This window comes from Culex quinquefasciatus, chromosome 1, assembly GCF_015732765.1.
Source record: "Culex quinquefasciatus strain JHB chromosome 1, VPISU_Cqui_1.0_pri_paternal, whole genome shotgun sequence".
Taxonomy (NCBI): Eukaryota; Metazoa; Arthropoda; class Insecta; order Diptera; family Culicidae; genus Culex; species Culex quinquefasciatus.
In genome coordinates, this window is record NC_051861.1 from 42,748,841 (window position 1) to 42,776,075 (window position 27,235).

At 36.5% G+C, this 27,235-nt stretch overlaps 1 protein-coding gene across 1 annotated transcript; it reads left to right on the plus strand.

Moving 5' to 3' along the window:
* Nucleotides 1-14,484: 14,484 nt before the first annotated feature.
* Nucleotides 14,485-16,601, plus strand: LOC6049261 (DC-STAMP domain-containing protein 2). The gene is made up of 3 exons (XM_001866011.2): nt 14,485-15,001; nt 15,058-15,262; nt 15,650-16,601. The coding sequence occupies exons 1-3, from the start codon at nt 14,485-14,487 to the stop codon at nt 16,599-16,601; spliced, it is 1,674 nt and encodes a 557-aa protein (XP_001866046.2).
* Nucleotides 16,602-27,235: the final 10,634 nt, after the last annotated feature.

Consider the following 27,235-nt stretch of genomic DNA (forward strand, 5'->3'; position numbering starts at 1 on the left):
TTTGTTGTTTGTTGTTTGTTGTTTGTTGTTTGTTGTTTGTTGTTTGTTGTTTGTTGTTTGTTGTTTGTTGTTTGTTGTTTGTTGTTTGTTGTTTGTTGTTTGTTGTTTGTTGTTTGTTGTTTGTTGTTTGTTGTTTGTTGTTTGTTGTTTGTTGTTTGTTGTTTGTTGTTTGTTGTTTGTTGTTTGTTGTTTGTTGTTTGTTGTTTGTTGTTTGTTGTTTGTTGTTTGTTGTTTGTTGTTTGTTGTTTGTTGTTTGTTGTTTGTTGTTTGTTGTTTGTTGTTTGTTGTTTGTTGTTTGTTGTTTGTTGTTTGTTGTTTGTTGTTTGTTGTTTGTTGTTTGTTGTTTGTTGTTTGTTGTTTGTTGTTTGTTGTTTGTTGTTTGTTGTTTGTTGTTTGTTGTTTGTTGTTTGTTGTTTGTTGTTTGTTGTTTGTTGTTTGTTGTTTGTTGTTTGTTGTTTGTTGTTTGTTGTTTGTTGTTTGTTGTTTGTTGTTTGTTGTTTGTTGTTTGTTGTTTGTTGTTTGTTGTTTGTTGTTTGTTGTTTGTTGTTTGTTGTTTGTTGTTTGTTGTTTGTTGTTTGTTGTTTGTTGTTTGTTGTTTGTTGTTTGTTGTTTGTTGTTTGTTGTTTGTTGTTTGTTGTTTGTTGTTTGTTGTTTGTTGTTTGTTGTTTGTTGTTTGTTGTTTGTTGTTTGTTGTTTGTTGTTTGTTGTTTGTTGTTTGTTGTTTGTTGTTTGTTGTTTGTTGTTTGTTGTTTGTTGTTTGTTGTTTGTTGTTTGTTGTTTGTTGTTTGTTGTTTGTTGTTTGTTGTTTGTTGTTTGTTGTTTGTTGTTTGTTGTTTGTTGTTTGTTGTTTGTTGTTTGTTGTTTGTTGTTTGTTGTTTGTTGTTTGTTGTTTGTTGTTTGTTGCTTTTTGCTTTTTGTTTTTATCTTTTTGCTTTTTGCTTTTTGCTTTTTGCTTTTTGCTTTTTGCTTTTTGCTTTTTGCTTTTTGCTTTTTGCTTTTTGCTTTTTGCTTTTTGCTTTTTGCTTTTTGCTTTTTGCTTTTTGCTTTTTGCTTTTTGCTTTTGCTTTTTGCTTTTGCTTTTGCTTTTGCTTTTTGCTTTTGCTTTTGCTTTTTGCTTTTTGCTTTTGCTTTTTGCTTTTGCTTTTGCTTTTGCTTTTTGCTTTTGCTTTTTGCTTTTGCTTTTGCTTTTTGCTTTTTGCTTTTGCTTTTTGCTTTTGCTTTTTGCTTTTTGCTTTTGCTTTTGCTTTTTGCTTTTTGCTTTTGCTTTTGCTTTTTGCTTTTGCTTTTGCTTTTGCTTTTGCTTTTGCTTTTTGCTTTTGCTTTTGCTTTTGCTTTTGCTTTTTGCTTTTGCTTTTTGCTTTTGCTTTTTGCTTTTTGCTTTTGCTTTTTGCTTTTGCTTTTGCTTTTGCTTTTTGCTTTTGCTTTTGCTTTTTGCTTTTTGCTTTTGCTTTTGCTTTTTGCTTTTGCTTTTGCTTTTTGCTTTTGCTTTTGCTTTTGCTTTTTGCTTTTGCTTTTGCTTTTGCTTTTGCTTTTGCTTTTGCTTTTTGCTTTTGCTTTTGCTTTTGCTTTTGCTTTTGCTTTTGCTTTTTGCTTTTTGCTTTTTGCTTTTTGCTTTTTGCTTTTTGCTTTTTGCTTTTTGCTTTTTGCTTTTTGCTTTTTGCTTTTTGCTTTTTGCTTTTTGCTTTTTTGTATGGAGCTTGGACAACCGTATTTTTTTTTTTAAATTCGAGCTTTTAAACCTGGTCAAAACTATGCCAGATTAGGAAACAGGGTTGTACCGAACAAGTATGATTCTGATTGAGTCTGCTTATACCTATGTCAACCCTATCTCTTATCTGCATTCCACCTGTATTGAGAAGGTACTCGACAAAATGAAGAAATTACTGCAACCATGCCTATAATTAGCCCCAATCCTGCACCATATCGCCAACAACACGTCTTTTGTCACCTCTCGCCGTCCGTCACAGAATGTGCGTTTCCACAGCTAAGCCACGTAACTTCCCGGAATGTGCCCCTCGCCTTCCACAAATGGACAATTGGAATTAATTGAAAACAGCTCCGGAGAGGTCCGGAGCACACAGCCAACACAGATCATATCACAGACACATCATCGCAGCATCGAGCTTTTTATGACATCGACTGCTGGGCCCAGTCAAAACTTCGTCCCAATGTCCCCCGTCCGGCATCCGCCCTTTGGACCATCGCAAGTCAGTCAGACAGACCCCAAGCTGTCTGCGAAGGTGACTTCTGGAGAAATGAAAACATGGCCCAAAGAATGTTTCGCGCTGGAACTTGGGGAACCTGGAGAACTAAGGGGCGAGGGACAGTTTATACGTTCCGTTTTCTTCAAATTCGAGTCCAGGCGCAACGGTTTTGAATAAATGTGTACATACATAAAAGACGAAATATTATTATTCATATCGGTCCGAATGTGACCATTTGCGAATCGATGAGCGGGAATAATAACGAGGAAGGTGGTATCGTGGAATTATAATCGAATCGTTATGTAGACGAATAATATACGTTTTAAGGATGCATGCCGATTTCTGCGGGACCAGACATGGTGGCTGGCTGGAGCTGAAGATGTTTTAGATGTTTTTTTTTTTTGCTCTTTTCATTCTCATTACATATTGGGAAGTGTAAAAGGTACCAAATAACAAGATACTGATAACACGATCGAAGAAATGCTCGTATAAAATTCTTTGTTCCTTTCTTGCTCATTGAATTACACCGTTCTACACGATAACCATAAATAAGAGTCCAATCACTATGAGCTAAACATTTTTCCATCATCTTGAAAACGAAATCATCCCTAGAACTAAGACCCTGTGTGTTTTGTATATCCTATACAGAGCTTTAGAAGCCACCCAAAATCAACTTTTAAAAGAAAACATTCCATCGGATGGGGAAGTAAAACGTCGGTCCGGGCCTTAGGCTTCATCCATAAAGTACGTCACGCTAAAATCAGCAAAAATTTACCCCCCCCCCCTCCCCTCCCTTTATCACGCTTCTCCTATACTTATAACATGCAATGTCTCCCTTGCTCAGACCCCCCTCCCCCCCTAGAGCGTGACATTCTTTATGGATGACGCCTTAGTTGTTTTAAGGCCGTTTGTTATGAATGCTCGCAAAAAAGTCATTCTTGTTACACTCTAGTAAATCTGTTTTTAATTCAACATCGGTCTGAAAAATCTAGAAGAAAAATTGTAGTTTATGAAATAAGGTGCAAACATGTAGATTTTTTCAGCATGAATCGTACATTTATCCAACGAGGCTCTGCCGAGTGGACAAGTCGTCGCAAATGGTCGTCAATCGCCCTTCCCATCGGCGGAACCAGGAAGTTTCCGCGAGCAGCTCGTCCATCTCGGATCGACGCCGCCCAAGGAGGTCGGTGATCAACAGTGCATCTGGCGCAGAAGACCAGACTGCCGCAGCTAGGAACAAAAGGCCGCCACATCCGGCAGCTACAACAATACACCCTCCCCTTGGGGCAGTTTCCGCTACAGAGTGAAAGTTGGACAAACTCCTCTGCCGGCCCACAATCGCCGGAGTCGAAACATCAGCTGAGCGGATCACGGTAAGTTAGCCCCCGAAAAACATACACTAAACACACTTACACCCACACGAATCAAGAACCCCAAAAATAAAGTGCTGTTGAGAAGTTGAGTTGAAAAGTAGTTTGCTGACTACTAGGTGATTCAAGGGAGGATTGGTTACAACAGAAAAACACGGAAGGATTTCCACTTCTCAAGCGTCTTATCAACAAAAACAGTTAGAAATGCATTTTTTGCGTTGAAATTCATAATAAGCATTACGAAATCGGCCGATTTCGACCATTTTTATTTTTTGTATATTTTAATTTGGCTTGTGAGCTTTGTGAGGGCCTTCCCAATGACCAAAGAAGCTATTTTGTGTCATTGGTTCACCCATACAAGTCTCCATACAATTTTGGCAGCTGTCCATACAAAAATGGTACGTAAATATTCGAATATCTGTAACTTTTGAATGAATTTTCTGATCAATTTGGTGTCTTCGGCAAAGTTGTAGGTATTGTTGAGGACTATTGAGAAAAAAATAGGTACACGGAAAAAACATTTGCCGATTATCTCTGAAAATGTGTATTATTACAACTTTGTTGGAGTAATGTCACTTTTTCAGTCTCAATTGAGATAAAATTACATCATTATAGAGGAATATTCAACCTCCCAAAATTTCACAAATTTTTACTGTGTAGCACTGAAGTTAGTTTTTTTTTTTTGAAAATATGGTTTAAATTAGTGTAAAATTCATATGAAGATATAAAATCAGTTATGTAATCGAATAAAGCTTTCCAATTTTAAGTTATAGGGACGTTCAGGCTGAAATTTTCGAAAATTGTTATTTTCTAAAACATTGTAGGGTCCCTGAACAATTTTCCAACATTTTTATTTTTTATGTTGTTCTTGCAACTTTAAAATATGACCAATTCTTTAGAATTTCGCTAATCAACTTTTCATTGTATTTTTTATATATGAGCAATTCTCTGAGATTTCGGTCAATCGATTTTTTTTTTGTATTTTTTAATCCGGCTAAAACTTTTTTGGTGCCTTCGGTATGCCTAAGGCTACCAACTCTTGCTGAGCAAAAATTGCCGATATGACACCATGGTACAGTAGTTGTTCGGTAACTGGGCTGAGAACGTAGCCCAGTCACCAAATGTTGCTCGTTAACTGGGCTGAACAAAAATTAACCAGATGAAATTTAAAAATAAAAGTTACATATGAATTATTTACAATATTTCATATTTCTTTAATTGTAAGGCCGTTGCAAATATTTTTCAAAGTTTATGTAGCCCCCCCCCCCATTCAGAATTGGTCCGAAAAAACAGGGGGCAAAAAAATATTTTTTGCAATTCCGTCAAAATTCCGTCGTAAAACTACTTACTTTTCCTGTCATTCTTGAACGACGAAATAGCCTACTTTTCTGTACCAAAAATAACAGAATCGAATAGCAACACTTTTCAAAATAAATGCTGAAAAGTTCTACTTTTCAGCACTCAATTGGGTGCTGAAAAGTTGAACTTTTCAGCACTTGTTTTGAAAAGTAACACTTTTCAACATTTTTTTGATTCAAACGATTTATTAACAAAATGTGGACAAAATACATAAAAATTTGACATAAAATTTCACTCAGTGTGTGTTTTTTGGAATTGGAAAAAATGTTGTATGGAACTCGTTGCAAAACTTGATTTTTCAGCACTCTTCGTATTTATCCAACTCGGTGAACCTCGTTGGATAAATGTACGACTCGTGCTGAAAAAATCCTCTTTTTGCAACTTTTTGCATAAACTACTATTTTTCAAAAAATATCAAAATTTTAATGGAAATAGAAGTCAAATCAACTGAGAACAATCTAAAATGCCTTTTTCTGCATTGGTTATCATATTTAACATGTTTGGACTCGTTTAAAAATATTTTGAACTTTTATGAAATTACAATGTACAGCACCGCAAAAACTTTTTTTTTCTCGCAAAAATAAAATTTTCGTCAGTATTTTGAAATTTTGGAAATGAATGATTGCAAAACAACTGGACAGGTGTATGATGCATTTTAAAACACTTTTTTCATTCAAATATTGACACCGTGGCCTGTCATTTCAATTTTTAGCTTTTTTATTTTTTTTAGTTTTGCTTTTACGAATGATATCGTTCTCAGTGTTTTCACTTTTCCAGAGTTTTTTTTATTGAAAAGGTCCTTTAACATGTGAAAAACAACAGTTTATAGGACCTTTATGCATGTTTCTGTTGCGAAATTGTCTCAGGAATAGGAATAGGACACTTATATGTACAAACAACCAATAAAATTTCAGGCCGATTGGTGAGGTCAGGGGTATGCCCTGACGGACATTTTGTTTGGCCAAGATATGATTGTTGAAAAATTAATATTGTATATCCTTGTCCATCTTTGAAAACAAAGTATTCAAATGGCTGTGAATTTTTTCTACAATTTTCCATTTTGGACATTGTTAGAATTTAATGAGAAATCAACCAGCTCTTCAACAAAATCCAAAAGAATAAAAATTACCTTCACCATTATTGATCGGATATGACAGATAGCTGTCCAAAGTTATGAATGAATTTTGTTTTCTCTCTCACACACACACACACACACACACGCGAGCTAAGCCACCATTCACACCGGGCCTTATCTGTTCCAGTCAGTGGCAAAGTTAGTTTTACAAGATCGATTGAATTGTACGACGACGTGGTACGAATATTTCCCGGAATCCGTACCAGCAGCAGCACCTTCACCACCAATTCAGTTAATCTCCGGAACGGAACGGCCACCTTCTCTATCTTCGTCCATCTTGGAGTTGGTCGCGGCAGGGATGATAAATTGGGCTGCCTGTCCCGTTCATTAATAATGAAATTCGATACGATTTGGTGGTTGGGGGTGCAGCGTTTTTTTTTCGGGGTCTCCGTTTTGGGGAAGGATTGATGATGGTCCACGGGAGACACCCATATGATCGCACGGGGTAATTGCGTTGGAAGGCGTGGAAATGGGCAAAAAATGGATTTAATTGATTAAAAGATAACACCATCAACATGGTAGTTGGTCGGGTTCTGTGTACCTGGAGATGATGAGCATCAGAAGTTGTCAGCCAACAATGACGGTATTTGGTTAAACATTGTCCGAACGCTGGTAAAACATGGGGATATCTGTACCATTAGCATCATCATCATCAGGCCGTCGTGACCCGTGGCAGGCCAACCGCCATCACTCAGATCTGATTAATTTCAATTGTTGCGCTTGGGGGAAGCTTGTCCTGCACAGAAGCAAACCGGGGTTGGATTTCAAATATCTTCACCTTTTGCTTTACTGCCAGGGAAAGAAGAATGCTCTCAACCACAATCTGCTTACCTCGGAAGAAATTGTCATCCAAGTACGACTTGTGTTTGAAATTTGCATATAAATTTGAATGCCCAACCCATTAGTTATTATCTCTCCTGCGTGCACTAAATAATTAATTAACCTATCAAGTGATATGCAAGAGCTGGACCCGAAATTGAAACAAAAGGCAATATTTCGCATCAGCAGTTAATCTCCATATCATAATCGGAAAAGATTTAGCATGCCCTACTCCAAAATTTGCCTCCCTTCACAAATCATAGCTGGGTAAGGTTGGCTATAACAAGCTGTAAATCTAAGCAGAAGCACATTATAATGAAATTTATTCGTTTCCAGATTCAGATTCGGAGAAGCTTCGGGCTGGAGGTTTCAGAAGTGCATGTCTAACTTGTATGCAAATGCATGCATTAAATTGTGCCTGACTTATCAAGCATTAAAATTTTTCATTGAGCTCTCTGTTTAGTTATATACCATAACCAACGTAAACAGAATTTTTAAAAAAAAATACTTAACAGTATCTTCAATTCAATAAAGAACAATTAATATCTGTCATGTAACGCGCTTTGTAATTCAAACAAATCCGTAATCAAAGGGTAATTTTCATCGCATTTAAACAGCAATTGGCATCTACGCATGTTATCACCAGCGCAATTAACTTGCCATTTCCCCAATCTGAGATCGTGATAACTCCTTATCGGACAGTATAAATATGTATCCTTACACCACCTCCCTCGCGGTTTCCTCCCAATCTTCTGCAACTACGTGTCCCGTTTTGGCGCGCAAATGTCATTCGCACCCCATTCCACCCACCACCACCCACTAATCGAAATCCATCGATATGCAACCCCGCGCGGAAAATGAATGCAGTGGACTCTCTCCACAATTATTGGCCCTGCAATCTCTATTGATTGATAATAATTATTTAATTATATTACTGCCACTCACACCCAACCTCTCGCGCAAAACCCGGGGATGACCCGACGAACCCGTGCAAAGTTGAGGGACACAACTAAATTTTCCCTCGGAAAGAGCGATTCGATATGCAAATTAGCCGATAGTGATCGTTAATTGGATGGGCTGTGACTTGCGGAATATTTACGCGTCTAATTAGCTGTCGAAGAGTTTTGGGAGTGTTTGAGCAATTTAATGTGCGTTGAAGTTGGTTAGTGGAATTTTTAAGTTCAATAATCATTAAATAATATTTAAGTTATTCCTCCCTAACTCACATAGCTGTTGCCCCGACCATTCTAAGATGTTTGGCAATTTTGTCAATTTTGTCCCTGTCAAATCCTATTCAGGCGTTTTTCGGAATTGCAAAAAAAAATGTGACTTGTGGCAAAATAAATTTAGCTTCATGCACAAACTACTACTTTCTAGCTGTCGATCATCTCGATATCGGGCAGTTTTGCAAAAGTTGGTCGTCATCGATCATGGCTGTTCATGGTCACCCGCAACAGACACGGACGACGAAACAAAGAGAAACGCAAAAAGAAACTTTTTCAAAACTTTTTTTTCGTAAAATCGCGATAATTCGTGACGTTTACAAGCAAACCCCTTATGTCTATAAATCAAAATTTTTGTAATTGTCTGCTCTACAGCTTTGTAGAACATTGTTACACTCTAAAAAATAACCCTACAAAGTTAGAAAAAATACGAAATTTTAAAATGAAAAATTTTGTTCTAAATGAAAAAATGACCCTTCTGGGTCAATGTAGATTCGAAAAGTACATTAAATTTCCCATAAAATAACATGTTTCAAAATTTTTTAAAATCGAGCAACGGAAAATGGGAGAATTTTTAAAACTTTTTTAGTGTTTTTTCGATGAAAAATACGTTTTTTCGGAATTCTGAGTACGCCATCAAATCGGGCGTCTAATTTTACATAAAAGTCCCTTTGACACCAAATTTCTATCTCATCACCGTTTCAGGCTGCAAATTATTGAAAAACACCTCTTTTTTCGCATGTTCAAAAATGGAAGGGGTCGTACCACCCCTTCGTCACGAGATATCAAAAAACGGACCTCGGATTCATGATCAGGGACAAAAGTTACCCCATAGGACAAAATTTCACGCAAATCGAAGAGGGGTCGGGGCAACTTTTCCCGATTTCGTGTGAGTTGGTAGAGAATTACCCATATGTTATGTAAAAATTACAAGGAACCAGAATAAAATATTTTCAGATGTGAGCTCTTTGGTCCCGAGACCTTCATATTAGAAAATTAAATTTTCATAGGACATTTTCAAATATTCAGCTAGCTTTTTCGAACCTCCACAAATTTCTCCTTAAAAGCCCAACTAATAATCTTTCTTTTTTAATTGTGGCGCTCTAAAATTGGCTCAGCCGTTCTTGAGATATGATTTTTTGAAAAATGTGCTTTTTGCGAAAATCAACGAAAAATTCCATTTTTTTGACCACCCTATTTTGGAGAGGAGCACCCTAATCGCCAAACAAAAAAATACGGGTCTAATAATTTGGGTCACAAAACTCCCACTCCAAATTTGAGCCAAATCGGAGCACTTTTGATTTGGAGACTTCATGTTTGACGTGGAATGGCTGTATATATTTTCGATTTTTTTGGTTTTTTTATTTATTATTTTTGGTTATTTAAAAAAACTTCTAGGGGATTGTTCAAATATTACGTCACCCCCTCCTCCCCTGTCACGCACTCTTCCTATACCTTTAACATGGGTTGTCACAAACCCCGCCAATTTGAAATGTTAGTCTTGATTCCAAAATTTTCAAAACATTTTTTTCGAAAAAATACAATCATTTCTTAAAATTGAAAATTGGACCATTATTTGCCGAGATATTGGCATTAGAAAATGTGAGAACGTTTGGATGAGACTTGAAAACTTCCATTTTTCTCATTTATTTTTCATTTATTTGCCGTATTTCAGCAACCAGGTGTTCAATCATTCAATGTCTCTTAAGCAATTTTATTGGAAATTTTCTGAATTTTTCGAAAAAAATATTATTCTGGAATGGACACTATTTCAAAAGATCGAAAGATTGGAATTTTCAGTTAAAAAAAAACTTTTAGATGCTATACCCTGAAAACGGGACACTTTATCAAAAAATCTGTAGGATACTTTTCGATTGCAAATCTGATTTAACATTAAAACTAAAGTCAAAAAATTGTATTGGCTAAGATTTCTTTTTTTTTAAAGACACATTTAAAAAAACACATAACTCGTCGGCATTTTTTTTCTATGGCTCAAAAGTTTAAGTTTGGCCCCTGAAACATATCAAAAAATTTCAAAAGCTGAAAAATATGGATTTTGGGAAAATTTATCATTTTTGTATGGACAGCTGCAAAAATTTAATGGAGACTTGTATGGGAGAACCAACGACACAAAATGGCTTCTCTGATCATAGGGAAGGACCCTACAAAGTTTGAACCAAATAAAATTTATTTCCGGTTTTAGTGGAGAGTTGCTCAAATTCAAAATCTTCTGATTGTAAATATTGATGTCTAGGCAGGCTCAAAGGACCAAAGTTTGACCAAGTTTAACGAAAAAGTGAGCAATTATGGGGTTTTGTTTTTCTTCACAACTTATTTTTATTACAGTATGTAAAAAACATTTACACCCCTTGGGCACTATGCACATATTGTGATGAAACATCTAAACAATTTAATGTTGACAGAAACCTAGTACTACGTTTTGTTCAGAAACCCATACCAGACATTTTGCTACAAAAAGCTCATGAAAAGATGATTTCTATAAAAAGTTATATAACAAATACTATTACAAAAATAAAAAAGATGCAAAAAAAGTTTGTATACCTTTCGAAAAATTTACATAAATAATGTTATTTGTTAACAAATCACCATAAATCCAGTCTTCCAACTCCAAATAGGCATCCTTGACTGATTAAAAAAATAATTTGGATTGAATATAAAGTTTACTAACTACTTAGCATAAAAGTATATATAACTCTGGAAGTTCTATACAAAACTTATCTAAACTAAATTTTGCAAACTTTCAATTTAACTAAATGTCAATATATTACCATAGCATTGCTAAATAAACATTCTAGACTGGGTAGAACACCGTATCGCTAGAATAGATTTTTCATTGCAATTTCGTACCAACCCGGAATTACGTCGTCGGAAAATCCGCCGGCATCTGAACCGGTCCACAATTCACAAGTCAACCTATGTGGCATCAGAAAGGGCATAGAATTTCCGATCTTTTGATACCCATACATCCAGGTTTTCTATGAAACCCACGTTTTTAAATACCTAAGCAAAAACGTTGTTATGGTTTCGTTTGAGCAACCTGCCAAAAATGTATGGAATTTCGTAATTTTTGTTCTCGTGGATCAAACTTACTTTTTGCCCAGGTATTTAAAAACGTAGGTTTTAAAGAAAACCTAGATGTTTGGATATCAAAAGATCGGAAATGTTATGCCCTTTCCGATTCCACAAAGGTTGACTTGTGAATCGTGTACCGATTCGGATGCCGGCGGATTTTCCTACGACGTAATTCCGGGTTGGTACGAAATTCCAACGAAAAATCTATTCTATCGATACAAATACCCCCAAAACGGTGTTATACCCACTCCAAAATGTTTCTAGCAATTCTATGGTTTAGTTGAATTAAAAGTTTGCAAAATTAAGTTTAGATAAGTTTTATATAGGGGTAATTCTCTACCAACTCACACGAAATCGGGAAAAGTTGCCCCGACCCCTCTTCGATTTGCGTGAAACTTTGTCCTAAGGGGTAACTTTTGTCCCTGATCACGAATCCGAGGTCCGTTTTTTGATATCTCGTGACGGAGGGCAGTACGACCCCTTCCATTTTTGAACATGCGAAAAAAGAGGTGTTTTTCAATAATTTGCAGCCTGAAACGGTGATGAGATAGAAATTTGGTGTCAAAGAGACTTTTATGTAAAATTAGACGCCCGATTTGATGGCGTACTCAGAATTCCGAAAAAACGTATTTTCATCGAAAAAACACTAAAAAGTTTTAAAAATTCTCCCATTTTCCGTTACTCGACTGTAAAAATTTTGGAACATGTCATTTTATGGGAAATTTAATGTACTTTTCGAATCTACATTGACCCAGAAGGGTCATTTTTCATTAGAACATAAATTTTCATTTTAAAATTTCGTGTTTTTCTAACTTTGCAGGGTTATTTTTGAGAGTGTAACAATGTTCTACAAAGTTGTAGAGCAGACAATCACAAAATTTTGATATATAGACATAAGGGTTTGCTTATAAACATCACGAGTTATCGTGATTTTACGAAAAAAGTTTTGAAAAAGTTACTTTTGCGTTTCTCTTTATTTCGTCGTCCGTGTCTGTCGCGGGTGACCATGAACGGCCATGATCGATGACGACCAACTTTTTCAAAACTTTTTTTCGTAAAATCGCGATAACTCGTGATGTTTATAAGCAAACCCCTTATGTCTATATATCAAAATTTTTGTAATTGTCTGCTCTACAACTTTGTAGAACATTATTACACTCTAAAAAATAACCCTGCAAAGTTAGAAAAAACACGAAATTTTAAAATGAAAATTTATGTTCTAAATGAAAAAATGACCCTTCTGGGTCAATGTAGATTCGAAAAGTACATTAAATTTCCCATAAAATGACATGCTCCAAAATTTTTTACAGTCGAGTAACGGAAAATGGGAGAATTTTTAAAACTTTTTTAGTGTTTTTTTCGATGAAAAATACGTTTTTTCGGAATTCTGAGTACGCCATCAAATCGGGCGTCTAATTTTACATAAAAGTCCCTTTGACACCAAAATTCTATCGCATCACCGTTTCAGGCTGCAAATTATTGAAAAACACCTCTTTTTTCGCATGTTCAAAAATGAAAGGGGTCGTACCGCCCCTCCGTCACGAGATATCAAAAAACGGACCTTGGATTCGTGATCAGGGACAAAAGTTACCCCTTAGGACAAAGTTTCACGCAAATCGAAGAGGGGTCGGGGCAACTGCTGTGTGAGTTGGCGGAGAATTACCCATAGAATTTCCAGAGTTATATAAACTTTTATACTAAGTAGTTAGTAAAACATTATATTCAATCCAAATTATTTTTTTAATCAGTCAAGAATGCCTATTTGGAGTTGGGAGACTGGATTTATGGTGATTTGTCAACAAATAACATTATTTTTGTTAATTTTTCGAAAGGTGTACAAACTTTTTTTGCACCTTTTTTATTTTCGTAATAGTATTTGTTATATAACTTTTTATAGAAATCATCTTTTCATGAGCTTTTTGTAGCAAAATGTTTGACATGAGTTTCTGAACAAAATGTAGTACTAGGTTCCTGTCAAACTTTAAATTTTTTACATGTTTCATCACAAAATGTGCATAGTGCCCAAGGGGTGTAAATACTTTTTTTACATACTGTAGGTCCTTTTAGGAGCTGCGACCAGGTTAGGACCGATGATCAAGAGTACAACAAATAATAAATAATAAAATAAAATGAAACCGTAACTGAATTAGATGATCATTTTCTAGATGATCGTGCTGACACATGGCAAGTGTGCGATCACGTCAATCTGTTCCACTGCCTCAAGTGAACTCTGTAAATTATGGGTTTTGAGCTGTTTTTTTACCTCTTATTTTAAGGATCGATTCGAGAATTGTTTTTTTCGTGTATTTGTATCCTCTCCTCCTTGTTGTTTAGCAGGATTATAAAAAGCTTTTCCTCAGTGAGCAAGCAAAATAAAGAGAAACAAAGCGGAAGAGCAAATTAAAAATGGGGAAATAGATTTTACGATCGTCGACGTTACTATTTGGTTACGAAAAATACACACATTAGCATCATGTTCAAAGTTTCCATAGAATGTGCAAAAATTGGAAAACAATGTCTAATTCCCAATTCGAACCACGGCACGACGTAATTGACGTTGGGCAGTGAGTGTTAAAGTACCATTTCGCCGACCAAGTCGGCACGATCTAACGGAATAGTTCGAAACTATAGGAATCAACACGTTGAAGACCTAAATTTGCCGTTCAGATCACCCACAACCCACAACTGCAACCCGGGTGTGGTACGACAACGTTGTCCAACTTTACGATCGTTGCGCCGCGCTGCCTAACAATTAGTTCCCGATTTCGGGCGGGGTTCACACCCCGGGGTTGAGGCCGCACGAGACGAGTACGTCTACGACTAAGTACTTTGGAAGAAGCCTCAGTGCACTTGTGCATGCCAAGTGTATTTGTCTCTCTCTCTGATTGGGGAGACTCACTGCACAGTATGTGGTAACCTTGTGATGGCCATCTGCCGACAAATAAATGGCCATTTGAGGAACCGCCAAATCTTTACATTCTTTTCGGACAATTAATGGTCGTAAATGCTTCTAAACAGCTGCTGTGCCGGGTTCAATGCGGTGGTGGTTTAATTTCTCGTGAACTTTTAAATTTTACGACACGGTAAATTGTTGTCAATGTTTGGCACCTGTTCGGAATTGGAAATTGTGCGGCCCAGTGGGGTATGGGTACGATTCGTGAAATGCAATTGTTTGATTTATTTGAGCTTTTACTTTAATAATTTACATAAATAAATAAATATAGAATTTAAAGAAGAAACAAGATTGCCAAAGTAGGCCTGTCACGTGTAAAGGTTCCAGAATGACATCGCACAGAACCGGAAACCCATCCAAACAGCGCAAAAAATGGGCCAACCGAACTCTTATCCTGCTGTTCATCTTCAAGATCATCAGTCTGTACTTTATGTTCCGGCAGCAGTTCAATTTCTCCCCCCGGACCTCGTGCGTGCTCTCCATCCTGCTGGGAGCACTGTTCACCGGCTTGTCCTTCGTCAGCACCGGCTTCCAGTGCATAACCCTGCTGATGGTTCCGCAAATGCTGAGCAAACGGGGCCGCATCGCCCTGATCGCGTACGTGTTCGTCCTGGCCCTGTCCGGTCCGGCCCGGAATACCGTTGAAAACATTGGACTCATGTCGGAATCGCTCATCTGTAGCCAAGCCCAGCTCAAGGTGTCGATTCATGAGACGCTGAAGGCGCTCAACATCCCGTTTGCGACGCTCAAGGAAACCGTACAGAAGTTGGTCGCCGAGGTCGAGCGGGGGTTCATGAAGATTCAACGGGTGCTGGATGGCATTATGGATGGGTTGCTGAGCACTTGTAGATTGATGGTGTTGGAAGTGTTGGCAGAGTGTCTGATTTTGTTGCACTTTCAGTAGAGACCATTCGAGCCGGATATCGATGGCTAGCCGAGCTTGTGACCATCTGTAACGGGGATGGTAAAACGTCGTTCGAAAGGTGTATTGCGACGCTGGAGACGTCCGTGTTGGATTGTCAGCGAAGATTACGATTTTTGGGATTTATGTGTAACGTTAAAAGATCCGCCAAGCTGATATGCTTCAGTGCCAAGGTCATCGATTGGTTCTGTGAATCGATAAGCTTTCTGAACAATGTCGTGATTGATTCCGTTAAAGCCAGTTGAGTTTTGTATTAGGTTAGGGTGTGGATTTGGAGATAATGCAGATGTGTTACAATTTCAGATCTGCAGAATTATATCGATGATATGTTTGTAATGTTCCACGTCAATGTAACAATCGATCACGGATACTACTACAAAATGACAATCTCGAAGACATTTAAAGAGTTATCGGAAGAAATCAAGCATGAAATCCAAAACCAAACCATTTTCAAAATATTCGGCGTTCTTGGAGTCATTTCGAGCATGTGTGTGTTTTTCGTAATCCTTAGGTAATTCTGATGTGGGTGTATTCCCTTACAAATCTTTAATAATACCTAAATCTCTCCAAGGTCAATACACTACAAGACAAACTATCTCTCCCGGAACGATTACGACAACTGTTACATCGGCCAAGAGTTCTACGCTGTTGACAAGCGCCGTGAATCCATGCAGCTCCCAAGAGTTCTCCCTCTTACCCGAAGGGAACAAAACTGCTACATACCGCTCACCTCTCTGTACCTTCTCCGCCAGGAGCGACTCCGGATCGCTCGGAATGCCTTCTTCCTGTTCCTTTCGACGATCCAAATCGCCGGCATTGTCAGTGCCGATTACTGCCTGTACTGGCTGCTCACCATAGTCGGCCAAGCTTCGCGAAAGCAAACCGATATCCACCTGCCTACTATGTTTAAAATACATGTCATCGGAAACGGAACCATAGCCGACATGTACCGAAGGATTGTCGCGGTCATCGAAACCAGCGCCAGATTGGCTGACTATCTGCGTCCGGCCAAGTGCGCTCCGGACCCGCCGGATCCCGACTACGTACGGTACTACCAGATTGGATTCCTCCTGATCAGCGCTTGGGCGTTCATCGTGCTGGAACCGTACGGACTGCGAGTTCGCCAGCTCATAATGGCCGGATACTACCCGGAAAGGGCACGCGAACGAGCCACCTGGCTGTACAACGATATCATGCTCAAGCGGGAGACGTTTGTGAAGCTGGTTTTGAAGCAGATGGCCGCGGACCTGGGCGATCCTACCGGGAAGCCGACTTGGCTGGACGTGATCCGGGCCAAGACCAATCACTACTGGCTTAGCCGTATGGTACTTGGGTCGCATCATCCGGTTCGGTGCATCCTGTGTGGGTCCGACTTGGCACGGGATGACTACGTCCGATGCTTTAGGCCGCGATGTTCCGGGATGTATTGCTACGAGTGCTTCTTGGAGATCCAGCACGTGTGCTGGATGTGTGGAGATCCGATTTTGACGGGGGATTCGAGTGACGAGTCGTTGGAACGGTAAGAAATGAGTGAAGTTGAAAATACAGTCGACTCTTTGGTTGTCGGTCTTCTAGATCTCAATATTGCTCCATCTATCGATGATTTGGTCAATTCCTACAAACTGCATGCTTAGATGCTCTTCCTTCCACGATATTTTCTTTTGCTTGAAGATTCTCTTCCGGTTGTCAATATTTTCACTTTCTCATGGACATTTTTCTGCGCGAAACTAAAATTTGAAGGGTGTTTGAGATTTTTGTTTGCTGTACGTTACCATAATTCTCTCCCATAGCTGGATATAAGCAAACAAATATTTTCAAACTAGATTTTGCATCATGTTGTAAACTGATGCTTCTCTTGCTCTTGTCCCTTCAATATTGACAACCAGAGAGTCGACTATAGTATGATTAATTTATGTCGTATTTCGCAGAGACTCCTCCGAAGAAGACGGATTTTAACAAAGGATTTTTGTATCTAAGTCAACCAAGTTAATAAATTTCTTATAAAAACGCCAAAGCATGATTACAGAGATAACAGAACTAAAAAGATGGAAAACACAAAGTGAACTTCTGGAGCCCGGGAAGAAATTCGATCACAAAAAACTCAGTCTTGATTTTGTTTCTTCTATCACGCGGTTTCCACCCCTTTTTAAGCTATCCATGAAAGCGAAAATATCTGCGTAACAGTCACGTAATTCAATGTTATGCCCCCTGTGGTACTTATGGCGCCACTGTGCTGCGAGTTTTATGACAATCAGCGGTGCCCGCCATGTACAAATGTAGATAACGGAGCATCGTCACTAGATGAAGGATGCAGTTCTGATTTTTTTTCACATTTCAATTATTAAATCTAATAGCCAGTTGAGATTATTGTTTCCTACCGATATAAAAATCAGTCATAAACATGGTTAGTGATTTGGAAAATTGTCCCTTTTATGTTGGCTAGCGTCCAACCAGAGCGATCCAATCCATGCACCGTGCACTCTCGAAAACCTCTCAACGCGCAAACGTGAAGATCTGCTCCCGACAGTTCCCAACAAGGACGACACGATCCGGAAAACACAAACGCTTTTATGATGAACAGAAAGGCAGAACCAAAACATAGCTACTTGATGCGGGTCGTATGATGTTAAGCCATGCACGTGATATTTCCTCTTTTGTGCTGTCCACTTGCCGCATTAACTGATAACGATAGAGAGTGAAAATAAATAAAAATAGCTGCAAGTTTTCCTTTGATTTGTTTGACCCTCCACTGATCTGCTGAAATTGATTAGTTTCCATATCCAGATGTAAAGATTAAGAACCAAATTGGGGATTTATGAAACGAAAGCGATTCGATCAATGACGCCAGTTTGCATCTTCTTTCCCGTTAAGAAAAATGCTATAAATTACCCTTGATCCCTCGATTCAAAAAGTAGCACTAGAGCCGTTGTCCAAACTTTTACGACGTCTAATTCAATCAGCGCGTGTGGGGGTTTGCGAGCTGAGAAAAGGGGTTTTTCTTTTATAGTGGCACTTTTCCTCCAAATCCTCAATTTCACGGTTGACCAGCGGTGTCGATGATGTCCAGAATAGAATCTTAAGGGTATGGGGCTTCGGGGTAGCTTAGAAATTTAGATTGGCTGCAGTATCGATGCAACGCATTGTCTCTGCTGGCAACCATACAAAAACAGAAGAAGTTAGTTTAATAATAGTTGGACGAAATTCTTTAAACTAAAGCTGTTTCGTTCAATCATTTTATTGGTAAATCTTAAAACATTATCATAGCTAATCTTGGAGAAAAATGTTTTATCAAATTAAAGTTGAGATTTTCGTGAATCTTCGGAGCAAAACTGCTCCCTGATCATGAGTTCGAGTCAATTTTTGATATCTCGTGACGGAGGATGGAACAACTCTTTATTTTACGTAGTTATCATAAAACCAAGTTACACGGAGATAAAAGAGTTCCCAAAATCGTGAAAATACGTTACGTTTTTGGAAATTCTACCATGGGATTTGAACACTTTGTTCGTGGTTCCCATTTTCATGAACGCTTGTTCACGGGAACTCTTTTTTGCCTTCCTCACCTCACTGAGGCAAGGCTATAAAATCACTCGAAAAATGAACTTCTTAAATACACCTTTTAGATATACCTTCACGTATACCTATCGACTCAGAATCAAATTCTGAACAAATGTCTGTGGGGATGTGGGTGGACATGATTTTTTTTTCCACACGATTATCTCAGAACTGGCTGAATCGATTTTGGCCGGATCTGCCTTATTCGTTCGTTTTGAATTCCCCTAAGACCCTATTAAATTTTATTTTGTTTCGTGAAGTACTTTTAAAGTTATGCCATGTAGCTAAAAAAAGGGTGATTATTGCATAACCTCAAAGGCCGGGTCTTTTTGCTTACGCGCGAGAGTCGCGCAGCATGCGTATCGCCTGGTTACCACATTGCTTAAGCAGTGTCTGCGTCTCTCCTGGAAAAAGTCTGTATTAATTATGTTGCTGAATACATCATTTTGTCTCGACAAAGATTTACACAAACTTTTAACTGAAATATGGGTAATTCTCCGCCAACTCACACGAAATCGGGAAAAGTTGCCCCGACCCCTCTTCGATTTGCGTGAAACTTTGTCCTTAGGGGTAACTTTTGTCCCTGATCACGAATCCAAGGTCCGTTTTTGATATCTCGTGACGGAGGGGCGGTACGACCCCTTCCATTTTTGAACATGCGAAAAAAGAGGTGTTTTTCAATAATTTGCAGCCTGAAACGGTGATGAGATAGAAATTTGGTGTCAAAGGGACTTTTATGTAAAATTAGACGCCCGATTTGATGGCGTACTCAGAATTCCGAAAAAACGCATTTTTCATCGAAAAAAAACACTAAAAAAGTTTTAAAAATTCTCCCATTTTCCGTTACTTGACTGTAAAAAATTTTGGAACATGTCATTTTATGGGAAATTTAATGTACTTTTCGAATCTACATTGACTCAGAAGGGTCATTTTTTCATTTAGAACAAAATTTTTCATTTTAAAATTTCGTGTTTTTTCTAACTTTGCAGGGTTATTTTTTAGAGTGTAACAATGCTCTACAAAGTTGTAGAGCAGACAATTACAAAAAATTCGATATATAGACATAAGGGGTTTGCTTATAAACATCACGAGTTATCCTGATTTTACGAAAAAAAGTTTTGAAAAAGTTGGTCGTCATCGATCATGGCCGTTCATGGTCACCCGCGACAGACACGGACGACAAAACAAAGAGAAACGCAAAAAGTAACTTTTTCAAAACTTTTTTTCGTAAAATCGTGATAACTCGTGATGTTTATAAGCAAACCCCTTATGTCTATATATCAAATTTTTTGTAATTGTCTGCTCTACAACTTTATAGAACATTGTTACACTTTAAAAAATAACCCTGCAAAGTTAGAAAAAACACGAAATTTTAAAATGAAAAATTTTGTTCTAAATGAAAAAATGACCCTTCTGAGTAAATGTAGATTCGAAAAGTACATTAAATTTCCCATAAAATGACATGTTCCAAAAATTTTTACAGTCGAGTAACGGAAAATGGGAGAATTTTTAAAACTTTTTTAGTGTTTTTTTCGATGAAAAATACGTTTTTTCGGGATTCTGAGTACGCCATCAAATCGGGCGTCTAGTTTTACATAAAAGTCCCTTTGATACCAAATTTTTATCTCATCACCGTTTCAGGCTGCAAATTATTGAAAAACACCTCTTTTTTCGCATGTTCAAAAATGAAAGGGGTCGTACCACCCCTCCGTCACGAGATATCAAAAAACGGACCTCGGTTTCGTGATCAGGGACAAAATTTACCCCTTAGGACAAAGTTTCACGCAAATCGAAGAGGGGTCGGGGCAACTTTTCCCGATTTCGTGTGAGTTGGTAGAGAATTACCCATATACAACTCATAAAGCATTGTTTACTAAGACTAGGGGGAAGCATGCAATTCCATCGTGCACCTAATGCTGGCATATTAGCACTTTTAAATTCAATTACAGCCTTCCTTTTCTCCTTTATTTTGGAGAGTTGGTAAAAAAAGTACTGAAAATTGCTGTTCTGGTAAAAACAATAATCATAAAAATCTTAAATTAATTTGTAAATTCTTACAACCTAAAATACAACATGAATGTGAGGAAGGCACCAACCACCTTAAGGTGGATTAAGTAACGTTTTTCTCCGTGTAGACTAGTTAGTTTCATGGTTTTGCAAAAGAAAATAATTCAAAATTAATTCAATTAAATATTAATTTGTAATTAATTTACTTTTAGAATCTGCAATCAAGACAAGACTGATTTTTCGCTTGGTACATTTTTTTAAAAATTTTAATTAAGTGATGTTGTTAATATCATTCGAAGAAGAGTAACGACATTGTAATACTTCTTCATAAATTAAGAATATGCAGAAAAATTGTTGATTGGCGTTTTTTCATGCTTTTTATAATTTTTTTTTTTTTGCAATAACCACAATTTTACAAATGTTCTATACCGCTGGGCAAAATAAAACGATTACTCATCCACACCGCTCTATTGTGCCACTGGTCACGACTCATTAAAAAACACGACTATCAAAGGTGCAATAAAAATTAAAAGTATGGAAAATTATATTTTTATCAGCTCGTTTTGGCTTTTTTTGTGTGCTGCTGCTGCTCCTAGGATGAGGTAGGATTTCGCGGGATCCTTAAAACAGGAACCAGGACAACGAATAGCGCGAATAAAAAATGAATAGGAGGAAAATGTCTCCTCCACATTCGTGCGATGGGGGGATCCCATAATGAGAGGGTAAAAATTTCGCTCGCCGCTTAATTTTATTGTTTGCAAGTCGTATATCACCACTGATAGGCCGGAAGGGCCAACGACGAGAGAAAAAAAAATCCAGCTCAAAACTGGCTCTAGTGGACATTTGAATGGGAAAAATAGCAAATTCGTTATAATTATCTGATAATTTCTCCACTAATTATACACATTCAATGGCCCCGCGTGGCACACCTTGGTGAACTTGTGGCGAACGAACACAAAAAGTGCCCTTACTGATAGGGCAAATTGATTTACGGATTCAAACGGGATCAGGTGAACCATTTCCGGCGAAAGATTAACCAGAAATGACTTTCAGAAGCCTCGCTAATTCGCTTACTAATGATATATTTGCTTTTCCCTAAATCACAACCCTGCCGCTGCACAAACTGTAAAGTCAAGGGTGGAAAAATGACGATTGCACCCCTCTCCAAAAATCCTATGATGATTCGTGGCGTAAAGCATAAGTTAACTGCCAGAGAGAGGCTATGTCCTAGGCAATAAAAAAGTGAGCAGTTCACTCGGCAGGATTTCCCCCAAACTTCTTCACCCCTCTAAAACTGGTCACGTGTTGGCGGTTTAGGAAGAACAATTGGGAAAATCTTAACCTCTCGCTCCTGCACTCACTCATAGAGGAGTACGTGCTTTCTGATGCAGTTATGAATGAAGAGAGGGTGTCACTTTGAGTTGTTGAATTATGTCACGACTGGTGTTACATATCCTCGTGGGAGCGCTTGTTTGAAGTTCATCAATCTTTTTTTATGGTGAAATTGTGTGAATTTTCGGTGTGACTATCGTTTAAATAAAACTCTTTTCCGACAATATGTTTGTAAGGAAAACGAAGCAGAGTGGTTCTCTACGATTTCAAAAATCGACATTTCATTGTATTTTTTGATTCGGATGAAACTTTGTCAACAAAATCCATCCATTTCTATGTCAAAAGAAGCATCAGTAATGTTTCCATACAAATCTTCATACAATTTGGGGGAGCGGTCATACAAAATGGGTATATAAATATGAAATTCTGTAGGTTTCGTAAAGTTGTAGGTTATTATAAGGACTCTTTAGAAAAAAAGTCTCTCTGAAATGGTTAAACCCCTGTTATTTTCAACATTTTTATTTTTAAAACCTCTGTATCTTCACAAGGATTGGACTTAGGACTATGGTCAATACGCAAACATTTATGTAAAATTGTCTGCAGTATCGATTCCCGTTATCGGTTTATGAAAATGTTTACCTTAAGACAGTTTTAAAAACCGTAGGGTTGTTATTGTGGTACAATACAGGAAGTTTAAAAAATATATTATATATATTAAATTATACGCGTTAAATCCATGCAGACCTAAACCTCAATCAGCGCCATAATTTGACCAAATATTGTACGATCAGTTCCTAACTGGAATCGGTCGTTGGAAACGGCCGTCGGCTCACCGACCGTCGAAATAGGCGGCGGGTCAGATGCGGGCATAAAAATGTCAAAACCTCTCCCCCCTCACTTCGTCTCACCATTCAGCTGCAGCTTTGTTGACAAACAAATGGAGCACGTGGTCGCAAAGTGGCAGCATTGAGCCAGAATTAGGTGAAATCATGTGCCGTAAACTGGGGTGACTTTGATAGCCCGGGGTGACTTTGATAGGTTTTTCAAATGCCCGTCAAATTAATATTTAAACATTTTTGAGAATTTTGAGTATGTAAGCATTAAGGGAAAGCTTATTATCGAACATATATGCAAAAATGTGACTGTTACATTGGATGTATCAAAAATAGTGGCCAAATCAAATTTCTATCAATGTCACCCCGGGCTATCAAAGTCACCCCAGTTTACGGTGATTAAAAATGAAACTCTTCTCGAAAAAAAAAAAATCCGACAGGATAAAAAAAAATTGCGAACATGTTCAAACAATGTCGGAAAAGTGATTTAAAATCAAAGTTTTAATCCATATTTTGTCAATGAATTGAACTTTTTCACACCGTGAAAAGACCGACAAAAGATGCCAGAAAATTCATCTACCAGCTAAATCCACAATTATTTGCGAGAGTTTAATAATAATATTTTTTTATCAAAAAAAAAATATAAAGAAAGTATTTGACAAAAAAAATCAACTCGTTTTATGTTTGAAGTACGGAGTTTGAAAGTAACGCAAAACTCCATATAAAACGCTCAAAAAACGAAATTGAAATAATAAAATTTTAAAATCTAGAATTGCCTTATGAGGCATAATCTTAAAACATGGAATTTCGTTTTTTTTTTGCTAGAAAAAAGTTGACCAGAGGGAAAAGTCATAATAATTCACATTAAATGTTGACAAAAAATAAAAATTAGGAAATTAAAAATAGAAATAGAAATCAACAATTCACACAATTATTTCATAAAATTCTAACATTATTAAATTTATAACACAAATATTCCATGATTCAAAAAACTTAAGATTTGAAAAATGTTAATACAGTTCGTACTCGTTTATCCCAAATCCTTGTCAAAGTTTTCCTTTGGAAAATTTAATCACGAAATTTAAACTTCTTATTTTTCTCAAAATGTATGCTCCAAAGAATTTAAGAATTTAAGAAAAAAAATATTCGAAAAATTATAAAATTTTGGAATTTTTTAATTTTTTAGAATTGCTGCAAATTGAAATTTTTTAAATTTTTAAATCTTCAAATTCTGAGAATTTTTAAATTATAGAAATCATTGATTTTTTTAAATTTTTCAGTTTTTGAATGTTTAAATATCTGATATTTTTTTAGGTTTTCATCTTAGGCCGATGCAAATATTTGACAATGTTTTTGTTCCTCGGCTCTGGCCGGGGTCGAGTGGGGGACAAAAAAATAAAAAATAACAAGCAATAGTTTCAACATTTGCATGGAAAAAGTGTTTTTAAATGTTTTTTTTACACTAGTTCAGTGATTTTGCCAGCATTAGTGTTAAAAAAATATAAAATTTGCCGAAAACAAAAATTTCAACGAAAAACGCCTATTTGCGATAATAAACACCGAGAATTTTCTAAAATTCAATAGATATTAAAATTTACCCAAACATGTTTAAAATGATTCGAACCGCAAGGTAATGCATTTTAAATTGATTTCAGCTGATTGCACGCATATTTTAATTGAAATTTGAAAGATTTTGAAACACCCCCGATTTTCAGGCCCACTTTGAAGGAGGGAGACAAAAGAGCAGTTCTCTAGGATTTCGGTCATTCGATTTTTTTTGTATTTTTTAATCCGACTGAAACTTTTTTGGTGCCTTCGGTATGCCCAAAGAAGCCATTTTGCATCATTAGTTTGTCCATATAATTTTCCATACAAATTCGGCAGCTGTCCATACAAAAATGATGTATGAAAATTCAAAAATCTGTATCTTTTGAAGGAATTTTTGATCGATTTGGTGTCTTCGGCAAAGTTGTAGGTATGGATACGGACTACACTGGAAAAAATAATACACGGTAAAAAAATTGGTGATTTTTTATTTAACTTTATCACTAAAACTTGATTTACAAAAAAACACTATTTTTAATTTTTTTATTTTTGATATGTTTTAGAAGGCATAAAATGCCAACTTTTCAGAAATTTCAGGTTGTGCAAAAATCACTGACCGAGTTATGAATTTTTAATCAATACTGATTTTTCAAAAATCGAAATTTTGGTCGTAAAATTTTCAACTTCATTTTTCGATGTAAAATCAAATTTGCAATCAAAAAGTACTTTACTGAAATTTTGATAAAGTGCACCGTTTTCAAGTTATAGCCATATTTAAGTGACTTTTTGAAAATAGTCGCAGTTTTCATTTTTAAATTAGTGCACATGTTTGCCCAGTTTTGAAAAATATTTTTGAAAAGCTGAGAAAATTCTCTATATTTTGCTTATTTGGACTTTGTTGATACGACCTTTAGTTGCTGAGATATTGCAATGCAAAGGTTTAAAAACAGGAAAATTGATGTTTTCTAAGTTTCACCCAAACAACCCACCATTTTCTATCGTCAATATCTCAGCAACTAATGGTCCGATTTTCAATGTTAATATATGAAACATTTGTGAAATTTTCCGATCTCTTCGAAAAAATATTTTTGAATTTTCAAATCAAGACTAACATTTCACAAAGGCCAAACATTCAATATTACGCCCTTTTAAAATGTTTGTCTTGATTTGAAAATTCCAAAAATATTTTTTTCGAAGAGATCGGAAAATTTCACAATTGTTTCATATATTAACATTGAAAATCGGACCATTAGTTGCTGAGATATTGACGATAGAAAATGGTGGGTTGTTTGGGTGAAACTTAGAAAACATCAATTTTCCTGTTTTTAAACCTTTGCATTGCAATATCTCAGCAACTAAAGGTCGTATCAACATAGTCCGAATAAGCAAAATATAGAGAATTTTCTCAGCTTTTCAAAAATATTTTTTCAAAACTGGGCAAACATGTGCACTAATTTAAAAATGAAAAACTGCGACTATTTTCAAAAAGTCACTTAAATATGGCTATAACTTGAAAACGGTGCACTTTATCAAAATTTTAGTAAAGTACTTTTGATTGCAAATTTGATTTTACATCGAAAAATGAAGTTGAAAAATTTTACGACCAAAATTTCGATTTTTGAAAAATCAGTATTGATTAAAAATTCATAACTCGGTCAGTGATTTTTGCACAACCTGGATATTTCTGAAAAGTTGGCATTTTATGTCTTCTAAAACATATCAAAAATAAAAAAATTAAAAATAGTGTTTTTTGTAAATCAAGTTTTAGTGATAAAGTTAAATAAAAAATCACCAAATTTTTTTACCGTGTATTATTTTTTCCAGTGTAGTCCGTATCCATACCTACAACTTTGCCGAAGACACCAAATCGATCAAAAATTCCTTCAAAAGATACAGATTTTGAATTTTCATACATCATTTTTGTATGGACAGCTGCCGAATTTGTATGGAAAATTATATGGACAAACTAATGATGCAAAATGGCTTCTTTGGGCATACCGAAGGCACCAAAAAAGTTTCAGCCGGATTAAAAAATACAAAAATTAAAATTGAAGAAAAAAGACCGATTTCGTAGAGAATTGCTCAAAAGCTTTAACGTGAAGACTTCCATCATTGTCATGATTTTTTGTTCAAAGATATAAATTTTGCGTCGCTTTCAATACTTTGACAAAATTCCTTCAACAATTTGTTTAGAATAGTTCCCTACACATGCTGATTCCTTTTGGTAACGATTATACTATTCCTTGTAAAGTTATGGAAATCGTCATTCTCATTAATCAATGATTGTCAACTAGGACGTCAATGACTGCGCCACAAATTATATAAATTTTGAAGCACAATTGATTTAGATAAAAAATTCCTTCAGTGGCTTCAAGAAGGCAACAACCGGCACATGCTGAATCCTTTTGGTGCTGAATTTCGTTAAATTGAATTTAATATATTAAATATACAGATACAGTACACAGAATATTTTATAGTGATGATCAATTTTCTTCGAAAATGTTCAACGGCTTCACCTTAGACAAAATTTGTACCAGCCTTATTAAACAAAAATCTTTATTCTTTCAATTTTTTCGTTATTCTTTCAATTTTGATATTTCCAGTATGACTAATTGTTAGGCAATGCAAATAGTTGGTTCTTCTACCACTAGATTGATTGGAGTTTGTTCAAATCCTTTTTTTTTCTTATAATCTTTGGAAAGTACGAAATAAAGCTTGGGGTTCGTTTTTAGGCCAAATATAGTGCTATTATGCAAATTTACCATTTAGGACTTTCATGCAGTTTGATGTGTAACATGATGGGTTTTCACCAAAAAACTCAAATCCTGATTGGTTGAAATTTGCCGGAGATGCTGTAACAGGTCGTCAAAGTTAGGGTCTCAAAA

Bases quoted from the DNA above. Each gene is read 5' to 3' on its own strand.
- LOC6049261 (XM_001866011.2), top strand. From the start codon at position 14,485: ATGACATCGCACAGAACCGGAAACCCATCCAAACAGCGCAAAAAATGG. The intron at 15,002-15,057 runs GTAGATTGATGG...TTGCACTTTCAG, and splicing joins GGATGGGTTGCTGAGCACTT to TAGAGACCATTCGAGCCGGA. The intron at 15,263-15,649 runs GTTCTGTGAATC...AATCTCTCCAAG, and splicing joins AGTGCCAAGGTCATCGATTG to GTCAATACACTACAAGACAA.